Source organism: Athene noctua, chromosome 6 (genome assembly GCF_965140245.1).
Source record: "Athene noctua chromosome 6, bAthNoc1.hap1.1, whole genome shotgun sequence".
Lineage (NCBI taxonomy): Eukaryota > Metazoa > Chordata > Aves > Strigiformes > Strigidae > Athene > Athene noctua.
The window spans coordinates 4,361,643-4,374,530 of NC_134042.1; the positions used below are offsets into that span (position 1 = coordinate 4,361,643).

General features: G+C 55.0%; 1 protein-coding gene across 2 annotated transcripts; it reads left to right on the top strand.

Annotated features, from left to right (window-relative positions):
- The first annotated feature begins 8,768 nt into the window (after window positions 1-8,768).
- Window positions 8,769-10,282, top strand: FJX1 (four-jointed box kinase 1). Of its 2 annotated transcripts, XM_074909348.1 has the most exons (2): window positions 8,769-8,965; window positions 9,008-10,282. In XM_074909348.1, exons 1-2 carry the CDS (start codon window positions 8,882-8,884, stop codon window positions 10,160-10,162), a joined length of 1,239 nt encoding a protein of 412 aa, XP_074765449.1. In that variant the 5' UTR covers window positions 8,769-8,881; the 3' UTR covers window positions 10,163-10,282. The 2 variants fall into 2 exon arrangements, with proteins under 2 accessions (XP_074765449.1, XP_074765448.1); XM_074909347.1 differs by having other exon boundaries at window positions 8,769-10,282.
- Window positions 10,283-12,888: the final 2,606 nt, after the last annotated feature.

The following is a 12,888-nucleotide window of genomic DNA, read 5'->3' on the forward strand; positions in this document are numbered from 1 at the left end:
TTAGGCATCATCAAATAACTTACCTTCACAGCATCCCATTCTGCAAGTGGAGAAACTGAGCTAAGTCGTTCCACCCACTGTCACAGAGGAGAAATGCTCCAGGGCCTGTTGCAGAAACCACCACCTCCATTACCTGTTTTGCCTAACTACTGGATTCAAGAAAGGCCGAGGAACAGACTCAATCTCAGGTTTTTCATCATTCCTGATAAAAGACACACTTTGTGCAGCATGAGGAAAGCACAACATGGAGCCTCTTACACTGGTCTTAAATTGGCTGCCAAGAGTCCTAAACCTGTCTCAGGCTTTTGGAGGAAGATGAGCAGTGCTTCTTTCGCCAGCGAGGTGGAGGAGGCGTATCCTCCCAGAGCACATGGCAGAATGTACAACCCAGCTACAGTAGAACTGTAAATTATATCTATATTTTGTGGTTTCACAGCCTAAAGCTCCAGCCACTAACCAACGTTACTCCTCACTGCTGCACTGTTTAGTGGCCGACCATCAGCTTTGCAGGCTGGGCAACTGAGTATTGCTTTGGGCCAGTAAGCTACACAGTAACTGAAATGCTTTCCCGTTTGTTGATAAAGTGTTTGGATTTCTTTTAGAGTCAAAATACATTTTGATTTAGCAAAAGCATTGTGGTATTTTTGATAAAGCCTACTGAGTATAAAAAAGTTTACGGCGCTTAGATATTGGGCAGATTCAGTTCCTGACTGCAGTCCTTAACCTCTGAAGGGTACTTTCCCAGTCCCTTTTAAATCACATGCAGTAACTATCACTTGCTTCTGGCTCTTTATTCATTCCTTAAGAGAATGCTAGTTAAATACTAGATAAGTAAATACATAATCAATGAGACATTTATTGAATGTTAATGCTGTGTTTAATAAGGCTTAGAAATTTAAATGAGTCACATTAAGATGTAGAGTGCACAGCAGGGAAACTTTTCAATGTCACCAACCCCAATCACAGACAAGTCATGAGCTAGGACCTTCAAAACTGGGACAGCTTTGTGACTGGTATGTGGGGGGGCTCCTGGCAGGGACATCTCCTGCAGAATGGACCACAGTGTAGGGATCACTGTGGTTGCAGAGAGCCAAACTGCTAAGTTCACTTGAGACTTTAGGCTAATCGTGCAAGTGTGGCAGTAGTCCTGTGCTAATAACCTGAACCCAGGCTTCTGAGCTCGGACAGGGAGCCTGGCTGATGCAGCTAGGTCCCATCCAGGCTCAGCTGGCTTACCTTCAGACAGTTTGGCTGTCCTTACACACATCAAGGTAGACCCTATTAATTTTCTTCAGTGAAGACGGAGAGTGTCAGTCAAGAACTTGATCCCAACAGCTGGAATGTGTAGAAAAACTATTACAATAGGAATTGCAGCCACATTCAATGTTCCCTGCAGAGACATCTACCGGATAGAGCTAGTAGGGGTGGAAATCTCATTATCCGAGTTGCTTCAAATTGGACAAAACAAAACCCTAGAGAATGTGGAGAAGGAAGAGCCCCCACAAGTGAGGAGAGAGCCTGAGTGTGGCCTGATGCAAAAGAGTACACTGTCACCCGAGGTGGGGCCATACCTGTCCTCAGTAGTAGCCTTGCTCCTGACGTGGCTGGAGGTCAGATCCTGGAACTCAGGGCGTGCTGCAGGTGCTGCTGCATACGTTGCTGGTTCGCCGACCTAGTGTTGGCCAGAGATGTCCCTGCAGCAAGCTACAGGCTGCCTGGAATGCCTGGTGTGGGTGAGAGACTGGCCAATCTGAGAAACCCTGCGCCGTGAAGGCACGGTGTGGAGAAGAGCTCCTCTGGCAGGCCAAAGGAGAAGGACTGGGACACCCCATTTCTCACCACCTCACGTCACAGCTTCACGCAGGGCCAGAGGACACCTTCAAGGAGGGGAGAGCCTGGGGGAAGAAAAGCAAAGGTCCAGGGAACTGATAAGTTTCTTTCTTCTGCATCTTCCCCCCTCCAGCACTCTTGGCAGCCAGAGGCGCTCCTCTGTCCTTGGAAAGAAGCCAGCTGCCTCTCCAGGCAACACAACAGAGAGAAGATATTAGGGGCCTGGAAACTAGGTTTGATAATTTAAGCTGGTCATTTTCTGTGCTTTGCTTAGAGAGAGCTGAACAGCTGGCTTTCCACAGGCTCAGCCGGGGTTTTTACCTTAAGACTAATTAGAACAGTTTCACTGGCAGTGCAAAAGCTGCGCTTTTTTAGGACTTGCTGAAAAGTTTAAGATGTGTCTTGGGTGTATTTTTGCAGTAGAAGCTAAATTTTACGACCACAGTTTTTTTTCCTTCCTGTAACAATAGTAACTCTACCTTTAGCATGGCCTCACTTTTCTAGTCAAGTCTGGTCCATCGCAGTTTTTAACTGGGCCCATCACAGGGATGTCTAAGTGCCTGGAGAACACATTAAAGTGAGGATATTTTTAATAGTGAGGGTATTTAACCCCTGGCCTGGCTTACCAGAAGGTGATGAAGAGTCTCCACCTAAAGGCAGTATCCCTCCAAACCATACATACTGCTTCCATTCATGGGTTTGCAGTGTGGGTTAGGAGGAAAGAAGGTCTACGGGCTGTTATCAAGGTGGTTTGACCTCCTGTCTTCTGGAAAGACACTGAGTTTGGGTTTCCCTTCTCTCTTCTGTTATGCTACACCAGGGCAGGTGCCTGGAATTACTGTGAACTGTATAGAACAATATTCTTCACTCACAGGTTCTGGCAGCCAGAAGAGGGAGAGGAGAAAATTTTTTGGTACATATGACATGAACATCGCAGGCTATGGGATCTGACCCTTCAGGAAACCCTACCTGAAAGCAAAGGCTAGTACCTGATGCATTATCTATCCTCTCATGTGGTAATTACCTCTTGTCTCCCTAAATCACCTCAGCAGTTTCATTTGAAGAGGTTTCTTGAACCTCTTTATTTCCTGGCCTAAAAAAACCCTGTATTTTTTGTAACGGACACAAATGGCTACTGCATTTCCCTCCAGAATGGATGGTATTTCAGGATGAGCAGGGAGCAGGGACCTCCCAGAACTGTTCTTATGTGGATGCTGCACTCACCGTCATGTAGCTTTGCCAGTTCAGATCAGCCAAGGTTCTCACCCCAAGCCATGAAAAGCAAGGCCATCCTGCCTGATGTTGCTTACATGGAAAATCCCCCCAGTTGAATCATCAGCTGTCTGGAGAGGCTGGACTGTATTTGCATAAAGGGTGCTGCTGACCTCTCATTTCAATTTTTTTTTTTTTTTTCATGGCTGTTCTGCAGAGCCTGCTTGTTGGAGATCCTGAGAACATCAGGCTGAGCATAACACAAATTTCTTTCTATCTTTGCAGTTCACCTTTAACAGGGATGAGAACGAATCCCCTAACTGACTGAGCATCATCGGGCACCTGACAAGTCTTATGAACACTTTCAAGAGCCAGGCACAAGAGCTCAAGCACTTATTTATTGCTTTGATATTAAAAGCAGAGTCACAGATATTAAAAGCAGAGAGTCCCAGAGTACAGGGGAGATAGGATCATTTCTGTGTACAGCAATTGCCTAGCTTTGTGTCCTACATGGTGCTTCAGATTACAACAACAAAAAAATCCTTTTAGAGTCTGGGAGCTTTTCTGCAAAATCAACTGTGGAGTCAAAGCAATAGAAAAGCTTCCAGATTTCTCTATTCCAGACTGAAACAAGTTTGTAAATACTTCCAGAAATTGCCAACACGTCTGCAGGGCAATGTCTCTAATGTTCATCTCCCTGCTATGAAATGCAGAGCACCTTAACTTCTTCAGCCCTCCCCCAGTCATAACCAGCTACAAATCCTGCCCTTCAGGTGCTGGAATATCTCATCATGTGGTTGAGAAATACAAATCCACCCTGACAGAGCCATAGTCAGGCATATACATTGGCTGTGTTGCTGATATATTTGTACAAAGCGCTCCTAGCATGAAAACAACTTATAGTGACTCTAAGCACATAGCATTTTGGCACACTAACTTTTTGCCAGTATAGTTTATTCCAAAATTCCCACCCTTCCCCAAGAGAAACAAGTTGTATTGGCAGTAGCACTGTTTTGATGGTAACCCTGCATCTATCTGTACTAGGCAGCTTTGCAGGCACAACTCTTCTCCCCTGGCCAGCTAGTCTAAGTCATTTCCTTGCAAAGGGAAGAGATGAAACACACGGGCCACAGGGATGAGGGGCTCTGTGTGGGAGGCCGCAGGTTCTGGCAGCGCAGATGGGCAGCATGAGGTGCTGTCGCTACCAAGTAAGCTGGTACCATGGAGGCTGCATCAGGAGGAACCTGTCATCAGCAGAAGAGGAGTGCTGTAAATCAGCCAGTATCAGTTACTGGGACGTGGAGAGCTGATACTGCTCTGAAGGAAGGCTCCTGAGACCCACGTTTTCGCTGATGCAGTGGCTCAAAACACAAAGTGTGGAGGGACGGGAACATGCAGCACTGAGGAAGCAGGGGCATCATTTCAGTACAGCCTGTCTGCAACAGCTTTCACGTCCCCGGGGCAGACCCCAGTTGCACAGGTGTAGGCACACTGCACCCTGTGCTGAGTGCTCCTCTCCTGGCAGCAGTCTCAGTGGGCCCTTTAAAAATGGCTGTCAGCAGTTTGGGAGCTCATTGGCACCAGCTCACTGCCAGGAGCCAAAGCTACAGAGCAGGGGTGGGAACAAGCTGCCCAGGGGAAGTGCTGGATAGAAATAGAGGTGTTTGGTGACCTGGTGGATAGAGAAGAAAGAGTGCAGATGGAGCTGGAGAAGTGCTTAAGGTGGGAACAAGCTGTATATAAAAGTGTTAGGAGGGTGAAATCTAGAAAAATTATGCTGGACTGGAGTAAAAAAAACCCTATTCCCACTCCACCCAGGATCCTGAACCACAATTCAGAGTAAATGAAGGGCTTCATGTGCAGTGCTACTGAGAGAGCTCACCATGAAGCAGCAGCTCGGGCTCACCCACTGCTGTCTCCAGGGCAGGGCTCACAGCCCCGCGGAGGTTAAGGCAGTGGCCCCAGACTCAGTAGCCCGGCACTGCGAAGAGTTAGATGTGGCATCAGGTATATACCACCCAACGCTGAACAGAAAGTGTCTCAGTACTTAGTGAAGGGAGAGAAATTTCAATGAGTCTGGGAAGGACTGGGGGGGGGGGGGGCTAATGTTGGTAGTCCAGAAAGGCTGGTGCTGGGCACTACCTTCCACAGCAGTGCCCCCGAAAGGCAGGGGTGGGGGTGAAGGGAAGCCTTGAGCTGTGGGAGGTGTCAGATGAAGGTACACAATGCTACCACAGGCCAGAACTTGCCTGAGCCGGAGGGTGCCTATGCACGGCTTGGGCAGCCCCCCCAGACTGTCCTCCCTGCCCCAGGGAGCGCCGGAGCTTTGGAGCTGTTGGTAGTTTCAGGCTCTGGTGCAGTGGAGACTCTGCCAGCCCTCCTCACCCAGCAGAGTTTGTTAGCAGAGGCAGGGCCCCTCAAGGCAAGCTGTGTCCGGAAAAGTAAAGCCCCCATCTGCATTCCCCACGGTCCTGAGCCTATCAAAGCCCATTAGAGTTTGGCCTTTGACGCAAGTATGAAATAACTTTCCCTGCAGGGAAGAAATCGCCAAGCCTCTGTTCAGTCCCCCTTTCTTCTACCTTTGATGGGAGGAATCGCTGCTGCCTGTAACGACAGCCACCCCACATTAGCAGAAAGGTGGGTGCTGGGGGGCAAGAGGGGAATGAGGGGAACAAAACCTTCACTAGGCCAAAATCAGTGTGAAACACTAGTTGCTAGATATTCTATGAGCCTAGCTTTGTCAGGCAACTAAAATCAAGTTAATCTAAGGAATAAAGTTAATGTAGGGAAGGCAGAAGTTATTTTGTTATCTTTATACTTGCTAGGATCCTGGGTCTGGGCAGTGGCCAGCTCTCCCTTCCGCGGTACAGGGCTGAGAAGCCCAGAGACTGCTCTGCTTTATCTCCAAGCTGCTCATCGCAATGTCTGCAGAGCAGTAACAAGACACTTGATTGACCCAAATATATCAGCGATCACAGTTTCAGGAATGCTTAACATGCTGTAAATTGAACAGCACATCAGCCTGATGTTTAACCCTCTACCGATCGTCTGGTATGTAAAATATTCCAGTTTGTAAACAGGACTATAAGCCAGCGGGATGGCTCAGCAAAACTCTGGCTTGTTCTCCTTCCAAACAGTGAAGTTAGGAGGCTGAGTGTTTGGGGGAGATGCTGTTTTCCCAGCTATTTATTTAAGGTTGCAGTCCCAGTACAGCTTGTTGATTAACTGCTTAGCTTACAAGAGGCAAGCTGTAATTGAAATTAATGTCATGCAGAACTTGGGGCTTATATTCACCTTAATAACGGTAAGTGTAGTGTCGTTATCCATGGCAATGGTACTTCTCCAGGGGAACTTCCCAGTGTAGGCACTGGGTGCTGGCTGCTCACTATAAGCATAATTTACCTTGAAAGAAATGCAAATAATTCACTTAAATCGAAATACATGTCCAGCCTATGTACGGAATAAAAGACATGTTCTGCTTTCAGTCCTTTTCCAACAAGCTGTGGGTTTTCTTCAAGCTATTTCAGGCCAGAAAGCGGCAGAGAACAGAGGCAATTCCGTGCCATTTCTTTGGTAAAAATATTCAGCCTACCGCTGGATAAAAGCCTCCTGCTCAGTGTACTGGCACTGTTTAACTTAGAGGCCGCTGAGAACTGTAGCAGCCGCAGCTCCAAACCGCACCCCTGGAGCTGACTGGGCTGCCCCTGGGGCTTCCAGGGGAGAAGGTGTCACCCATCATCTGGCAGGGAGGCTCCAGGGCGGGGGCAGCGCGACACCCGAGGTCGGGGGTGTCAGGGGAACCGTTACAGCGTGTGATGCGTTTGGGGGGAGCCGGGATGGGGGCTATTTCTCATTATTTCAGCAAGTCCCTGTGCGCCCGAGGGACCCAACCCCACTGGCAGTTACTAAGAGTTACAACACTCGCAATTAGACGCGAGGCCTTGCTGGAAAAGGCATCGCCCCCAACTTTTGAGGGGCGCAGGCTGTCACCGCCGCGCCCTGCCGAGACCCCCCCACCCGGGAGGGCGGGACGGGGGAGCCCTTCACCTCCCAAGGGCGCCCTGCGGGGCAGTGTCCTGGGCCCGGGCTCCGGGGGGAGGCGGGGGGAGGACTGGGGTGCCGGGCTCGGGCTGCCCGCCCCGTCCTGCCGGGGCCGCCGCCTGCAGCGCGGCGCCGTGGCCGGCGGGAGGAGCCGGTGCGGCGGGTCCGGCGGTTCCCGGCGGTGCCCGGGGAGGAGGCGCTGCCCCCCCCCCCCCTCTCCCCTCCCTCCCTCCCTCCCGCCTGGGTTCGGGGGCAGCTGGGGCCGCGCCCCGGGAAAACCCCGCCGGCCGCCCGCGCTGCGGGGCCGGGGACAGCGCGGCGGCGCCTCGCAGCTTCCCCGGGAAAGCTGCGGAGTCCTGCTGGAAAGGGAAATCTGGGGAAAAAGACAGGGGATTCAGCTTCTGCTTTGTTGGGTGGGTTGGTGGTTTGTTTTTTTGTTTTTTTTTAAACTTGTTAAGGTGGATCAGGAGAGTCTGAATGTTCTTAACCAAATCCTGGGGAAGAGAGAATTCCCTTTGTTCTTCTATTAAAAGAAAATAAATCGCATTTCATCCAACCCGGAGGACTGTGGTGTGGTTGGAAAACTGGGAGTTGTGGTATCTCAAGAGAGCAGCAGAGCTGAGAAGGTGAGAAGGAGAAAGGGTTTTTTCTTTTTGCGCTGTTTAAGATTCTGTACGTATGTGGTGGGTTTGCTTCGCTGATCCAACTCCACTGAGTACTGTGGGGAACAGCCCCGGCACGGGCTGAAGCAAGGAGAGGGGCTTCATCTGTCTCGGCTCACAAACGTGTTCATCCCAAGAGAGGTTTTCAGTAAAACACAGAAAGAGCAGAGCTGAGCTTCCTTGCCTTGGGGGGGCTGGGAACTCGAAACGGGGGCACAGAGCGAGCAGTAGCTGCTTTTGTCATGCTCCGGCGCAGCCCCTGAAGCCCTCCGAGGGACGGGGCGGGCTGGCGGCCCCTCGGGCAGGAAACCCCCGGGGCGGGACCGGGACCGGCCGCCGGCCTTCCAACTTCCCCTCGGGGCGGGGGAAGTGCCGGGACAAGCTGGGCCACGCCGGGACACCCCGGGGGGGGGAGCGCGCCGCCCCCCCCGGGTGCGAGGAGGCGAACGGCGAGGAGGGCCCCCCCCCGGCTGGCCCCCGCGGGGGGCGGTGATGCTCCGGGGGATCTCACGACCGCGCCTCGCCCACGGCCCGGCGGGGACCCTCGGCATCGCTCCGGGGGCGGGCACCGGCGTCTGCCCGGGCGCGCACCCCCGGGGGCAGAGCGTGTGGGGGTGCCGGTCCGCCGGGCACCGGCTCGGGGGGCGGCCCCGCCAGCGTGCGCGCCGCCCGCCCCTGCCCCTCCCTCGGCGTGCGGGCTCCCCTGTGCCGCCTGCGGCGCGGGGGGCGGCCCCAGCCGCTCTCCCTTCCCGCGGGCGGCCCCCCCGCCACCCGCCGGGGGCCCCGCCGCGGGTGGGCCCCACCGCCGCCGAGGCGGGGCATCGCCGCTTTAAGCGGCGGTCGGTGCCGGGCCGGGCCGTGCCGGGGCGGTCCGGGCGCGCCGCCCCGCGGCCCCACGTGGTGCGGTGCCGGTGCTCCGGGCGGGCGGGGCGGGGCGGGGCGGGGCGGGCGCACACGGCGCGGGGCTGCGGCGGGGCTCGGCGGGACCGCCCGCTCCTGCTGCCGCTCCGGGGCGGCCGGGCCGGGCCGGCGCCATGCGCCAGCGCCGCGCCCAGCGGCCGAGCGGCGGGGCTGCACCGCCGCCGCCTCCGCCTCCTCCTCCTCCTCCCGCGGCAGCGGCGTGAAGCGGCGGGAGGATGCAGCGGGCGAGGCGGGCCGCGCCGGGGCCGCTGCCCGTGCTGGGGCTGCTGCTGCTGGGCGCCCTGCCGGGGCTCTGGACGGTGCTGCTGCGGCGGGAGGCGGCGGCGCGGCGGGAGCCCGAGCCCGAGCCGCGCCCGGCCGCGGGTTCGCCCCCGGGGCGCTGGGGCTGGGGCCGCTCCCCGGCGGCGCGGGGCGAGCCCGGCGGCGGGCAGAAAACTTTCCGGGCGCTGTTGGCGGTGCCGGCGGCGGGCCGGGAGGAGCGGGGCGGCGGAGGGCGAACCTCCGCCTCGGCGCCGCCGCCCGCCGGTGGCTCCCCCCCGGTGGAGCGGGGCATCTTCTGGAGCCGGGAGCTGGAGGAGCAGGTGCCGCCGGGCTTCGCGGCGGAGGAGGCGGCGGCGTGGCTGGCGGCCGCCCGCGCCGCCCGGGTGTCCTCGCTGGAGCGGGGCGGCTGCGGGCGCAGCTCCAACCGCCTGGCGCGGCTGTCGGACGGGAGCCGCGCCTGCGTCCGCTACGGCATCAACCCGGAGCAGATCCAGGGCGAGGCGCTCTCGTACCACCTGGCCGGGGTGCTGGGCATGCAGGAGCGGCTGCCGCCCATGGCCCTCGCCCTGGTGGAGGCCCGCGGGCGGCAGTGGGAGCCGGTGCGGGACGAGCTGCGCGGCTCGCACTGGGCCGAGGGCGCCGTGGTCAGCCTGACGCGCTGGGTGGACAACCTGACGGCCGTGGTGGCCCCCGCGCCCTGGGGCGCCGAGCCGGGCGCCGGGCGGCGGCTGCAGCCGCTGTCGGCGGGGGAGCTGGGGGGGCTGCCGCCGGCGCAGCTGGTGGAGCTGGTGCAGTGGAGCGACCTGATCCTCTTCGACTACCTGACGGCCAACTTCGACCGCCTGGTCAGCAACCTCTTCAGCCTGCAGTGGGACCCGCGCGTGATGCGCCGCGCCACCAGCAACCTGCTCCGCGCCCCCGACGGCGGCCTCGTCTTCCTGGACAACGAGGCGGGGCTGGTGCACGGCTACCGCCTCCTCGCCATGTGGGACCCCTACAACGAGCCGCTGCTCCGCTCCGTCTGCGTGTTCCGGGAGGGAACGGCGCGGCGGGTCGCCGAGCTCCACCGCCGCCGCAGCGCCGCCGCCGAGCTGCGCCGCCGCTACCGGGCTCGGGAGCCGCTCTGGGCCCGCCTGGGCTTCCTCTCGGAGCGCCAGGCCGAGCTGCTGCAGGCCCGCGTCGACTTCGTGCACCGCCACATCGCCCACTGCCGCGCGCAGGCCGCCGCGCTCTGACGGCCCGGCCCGGGACCGGGGGGGCGGCTGCCCGCCTCGCCCCGCCGCCTCTCCCCAGCCCGCCCCGAGGGAGCGGGACTCGGTCTCCCGGGCGGCCGCCGGAGGTCGCGGCGGACCCCGGCCGCCCCCTCGGTGCTCGGCGCCCCGTGCCCGCCGGGACCGGGGGGCGCGGGGGGCGGCGGCCGCCGGGAGCGGGCCCTCGGGGGCGGGCAGCGCGGCCGCGGCCTTCCTCGGCATCCCCGAGGCCGCAGGGCGCCATCGGTGGCCTCGTAGCCGAGCTCCGCGCCGGGGCTCCGCTCCCAGAGCCTGGAAAACCGGGAGGACTCCGCGACCGGAGTGGCGCCCCGGCTCCCGCGGGGCGCTCCCCTCCTAAGGGACCGTGTAGGAAAGCCGTCGGCTTTGTCTGGATTGCGGCCGACTACCTTTTTCCTTCCAAAGGAGGCGGGCGGAAACATTTTTTTACGTATATTCTTCCTTTTGCAACGGCGTATTTAAGTACGAATGCCGATCTTCGTAGACCGAGGACTGACTGCACAGTAGGGGAGCCCCTAACTAGCGAAACTGCCCTATTTATAAAGCCTGTTTCTTACCGATTTTCCTTAACGAGAGTGAACCTTTCCACTGATTGTTAAATCCCGTTGATGAGAAGTGTGTAGGAAGCCCGTATTCCGTTAGCTCTTAGTCTTTGTTGTGGATGCAGCTGGTTAAACTGTTTTGATTCTTAAGCGTTTGTTTGTAACCGCCACCATCACCATTTCAGATGACCAGTAAAATAACTGACTAATGGGTGACACGAGAGGATCTCCCAGGTTTTAAAAAAGTTGCTTTGTGCTAAGACTTGGACGCAATAGTTAAAGTGGAGGAAAAACTGTTTCATGCACTTTACTTTGACTTTTTGATTTTTTTATAAAAGAAGACCTTTTTATTTTACAAAGTCTGCCTTTTATGTACATTATATATGTTCATAAGCTTTTCTGTAACATACTAAAGAAACTGATATTTCAGTAAAGTCTGTCAGTGTTTTGCCTTTGTCCTGAATGTTTGCCTGAGCTTTGACAGGGAAGCACACACCTCCACGGCCGTCCCCAGTGAGCGATGGAGACCACCTCTTTCTTTCCGGCTTCTCGCTCCACCGAACCGAACGGATTTTTCCTCATCCCCTCCGAGGCAGGAAGGGAGAGAGTTAAGCTGTCACCTGCTGCCCCTTCTCTTTTTTTCCTAGCTGTGTGTGTCACTTGGAAGGGCAGAAGCTCTCAAGTGATGACTATTGCATACTTTTAACTGAATAGACTTTTGTCTGGTTTTTAAAGCCTGAAATGATCTGCCCTGACGAGCACTGAGATAACTGAAGCAGTCGGCTTCGGCAAACTGATAGAGATGGTGTGGGCTTAGCTGCTGTCAGCCTCTCCGGGTGCTGAGACTGGTCACCACCTCTCCATGCGGGTCATGTCGGGCGTTACCGTACCAGAAACATCTCTGGAGGTGGCAGTTGCTTTCAGTGGGTTCTCAGCCCTCTCTTCCCATTTTGGTTGTCTTTGCAATGGGAGTTGAGGCAGAACTGAAGAACAGGAAAGCTCTTCAATCTTTCTAAAAGAGTCACTGGGGTTTTTTTCCTACAAAAGTTTTGTTCTAGATAGGGCGAAGCAGTAGCAGTGGGTGTACAAAATATCTGTGTTTCTTGTTAGCTTTTGTACGTGTACCGGTATGCATAGAAGAGGCCATTGTGTGACTCAGAATACGGCCTGAGTAAGGACAAAGGACAAACTAATCCTCTTTAAACCCCAAATGCTGGTATATATCCTGCTGTAATCAAACAGCAGCGTTCTCTCTAATGCATCTGGACAGGCACCTCTCTTGATGAAGGCAGCAGCCTGCTCAGTGGCTGCTGTGTGTGTCGGTGCTGCCTTCAGTACCGAGCGCTAACCTTCCCCTGAACTCGGGGAGGGCTCTGCTCATACCTGCAGGAGGGCTTTGCTCTGTTAATAATTCATTTTTTAAGATTAAACTTCACATAAAGACAATTTTCTTTGGCCATTACAGTCTTTCCCTTTTTTGTTTAATAGGACAAGACAACAATTTTACAAACAAAATTAGTGGTTGATTAGATAGCTGTGTTAGATACTGCAACTGTGTGTATGAGTATTTATTTTAAAATGTACCAGCAGCCTCCAGACTAGCTTTCATTCAACTGGTTAACTGACAGGGCTCTCTATTGAACTTGTATTTATAGTTCACAGCATTTATCTCTCCGAACAATGCACAGAATCCCATGTGACTTTTCCATTTACATGATAATACACAATTTAACTGTGTAATTCTTAATTCTTCTTCAGCCTTGCTTTGTAACTTGAAGTGCGGCAGCTCTGTCACATTCACCTAATGAAAATACATTTAAATAATAAACTGCTAGCTTAAATTTTAAACCATTGTGGAGAGCAAACTGCTGTGTCCCAAACATCTACCATTTCACTTCTGTTTAAGTAGTTCCGTAAGTATGGCACAACTGTGGATTTGACAGCTAATGGGAAATAAATCTCCTTTGCAAGGTCTTTAGAGCTAGAGCCTAGATAATTACACCTTTCGAGAAGAAACACGGTTTTCTGTTTGGTGACTGGTAACTACCTCAAGTTATATATAGGTTATGTGTTCCAAAAATGGTGTAGTTGTAGGTTGGTGTGAAACTAGAGATGCTGTGCTAGGGAAGCTGTGCCCAACTGGGAAATGCG

Bases quoted from the DNA above. Each gene is read 5' to 3' on its own strand.
- FJX1 (XM_074909347.1), top strand. From the start codon at position 8,882: ATGCAGCGGGCGAGGCGGGCCGCGCCGGGGCCGCTGCCCGTGCTGGGG.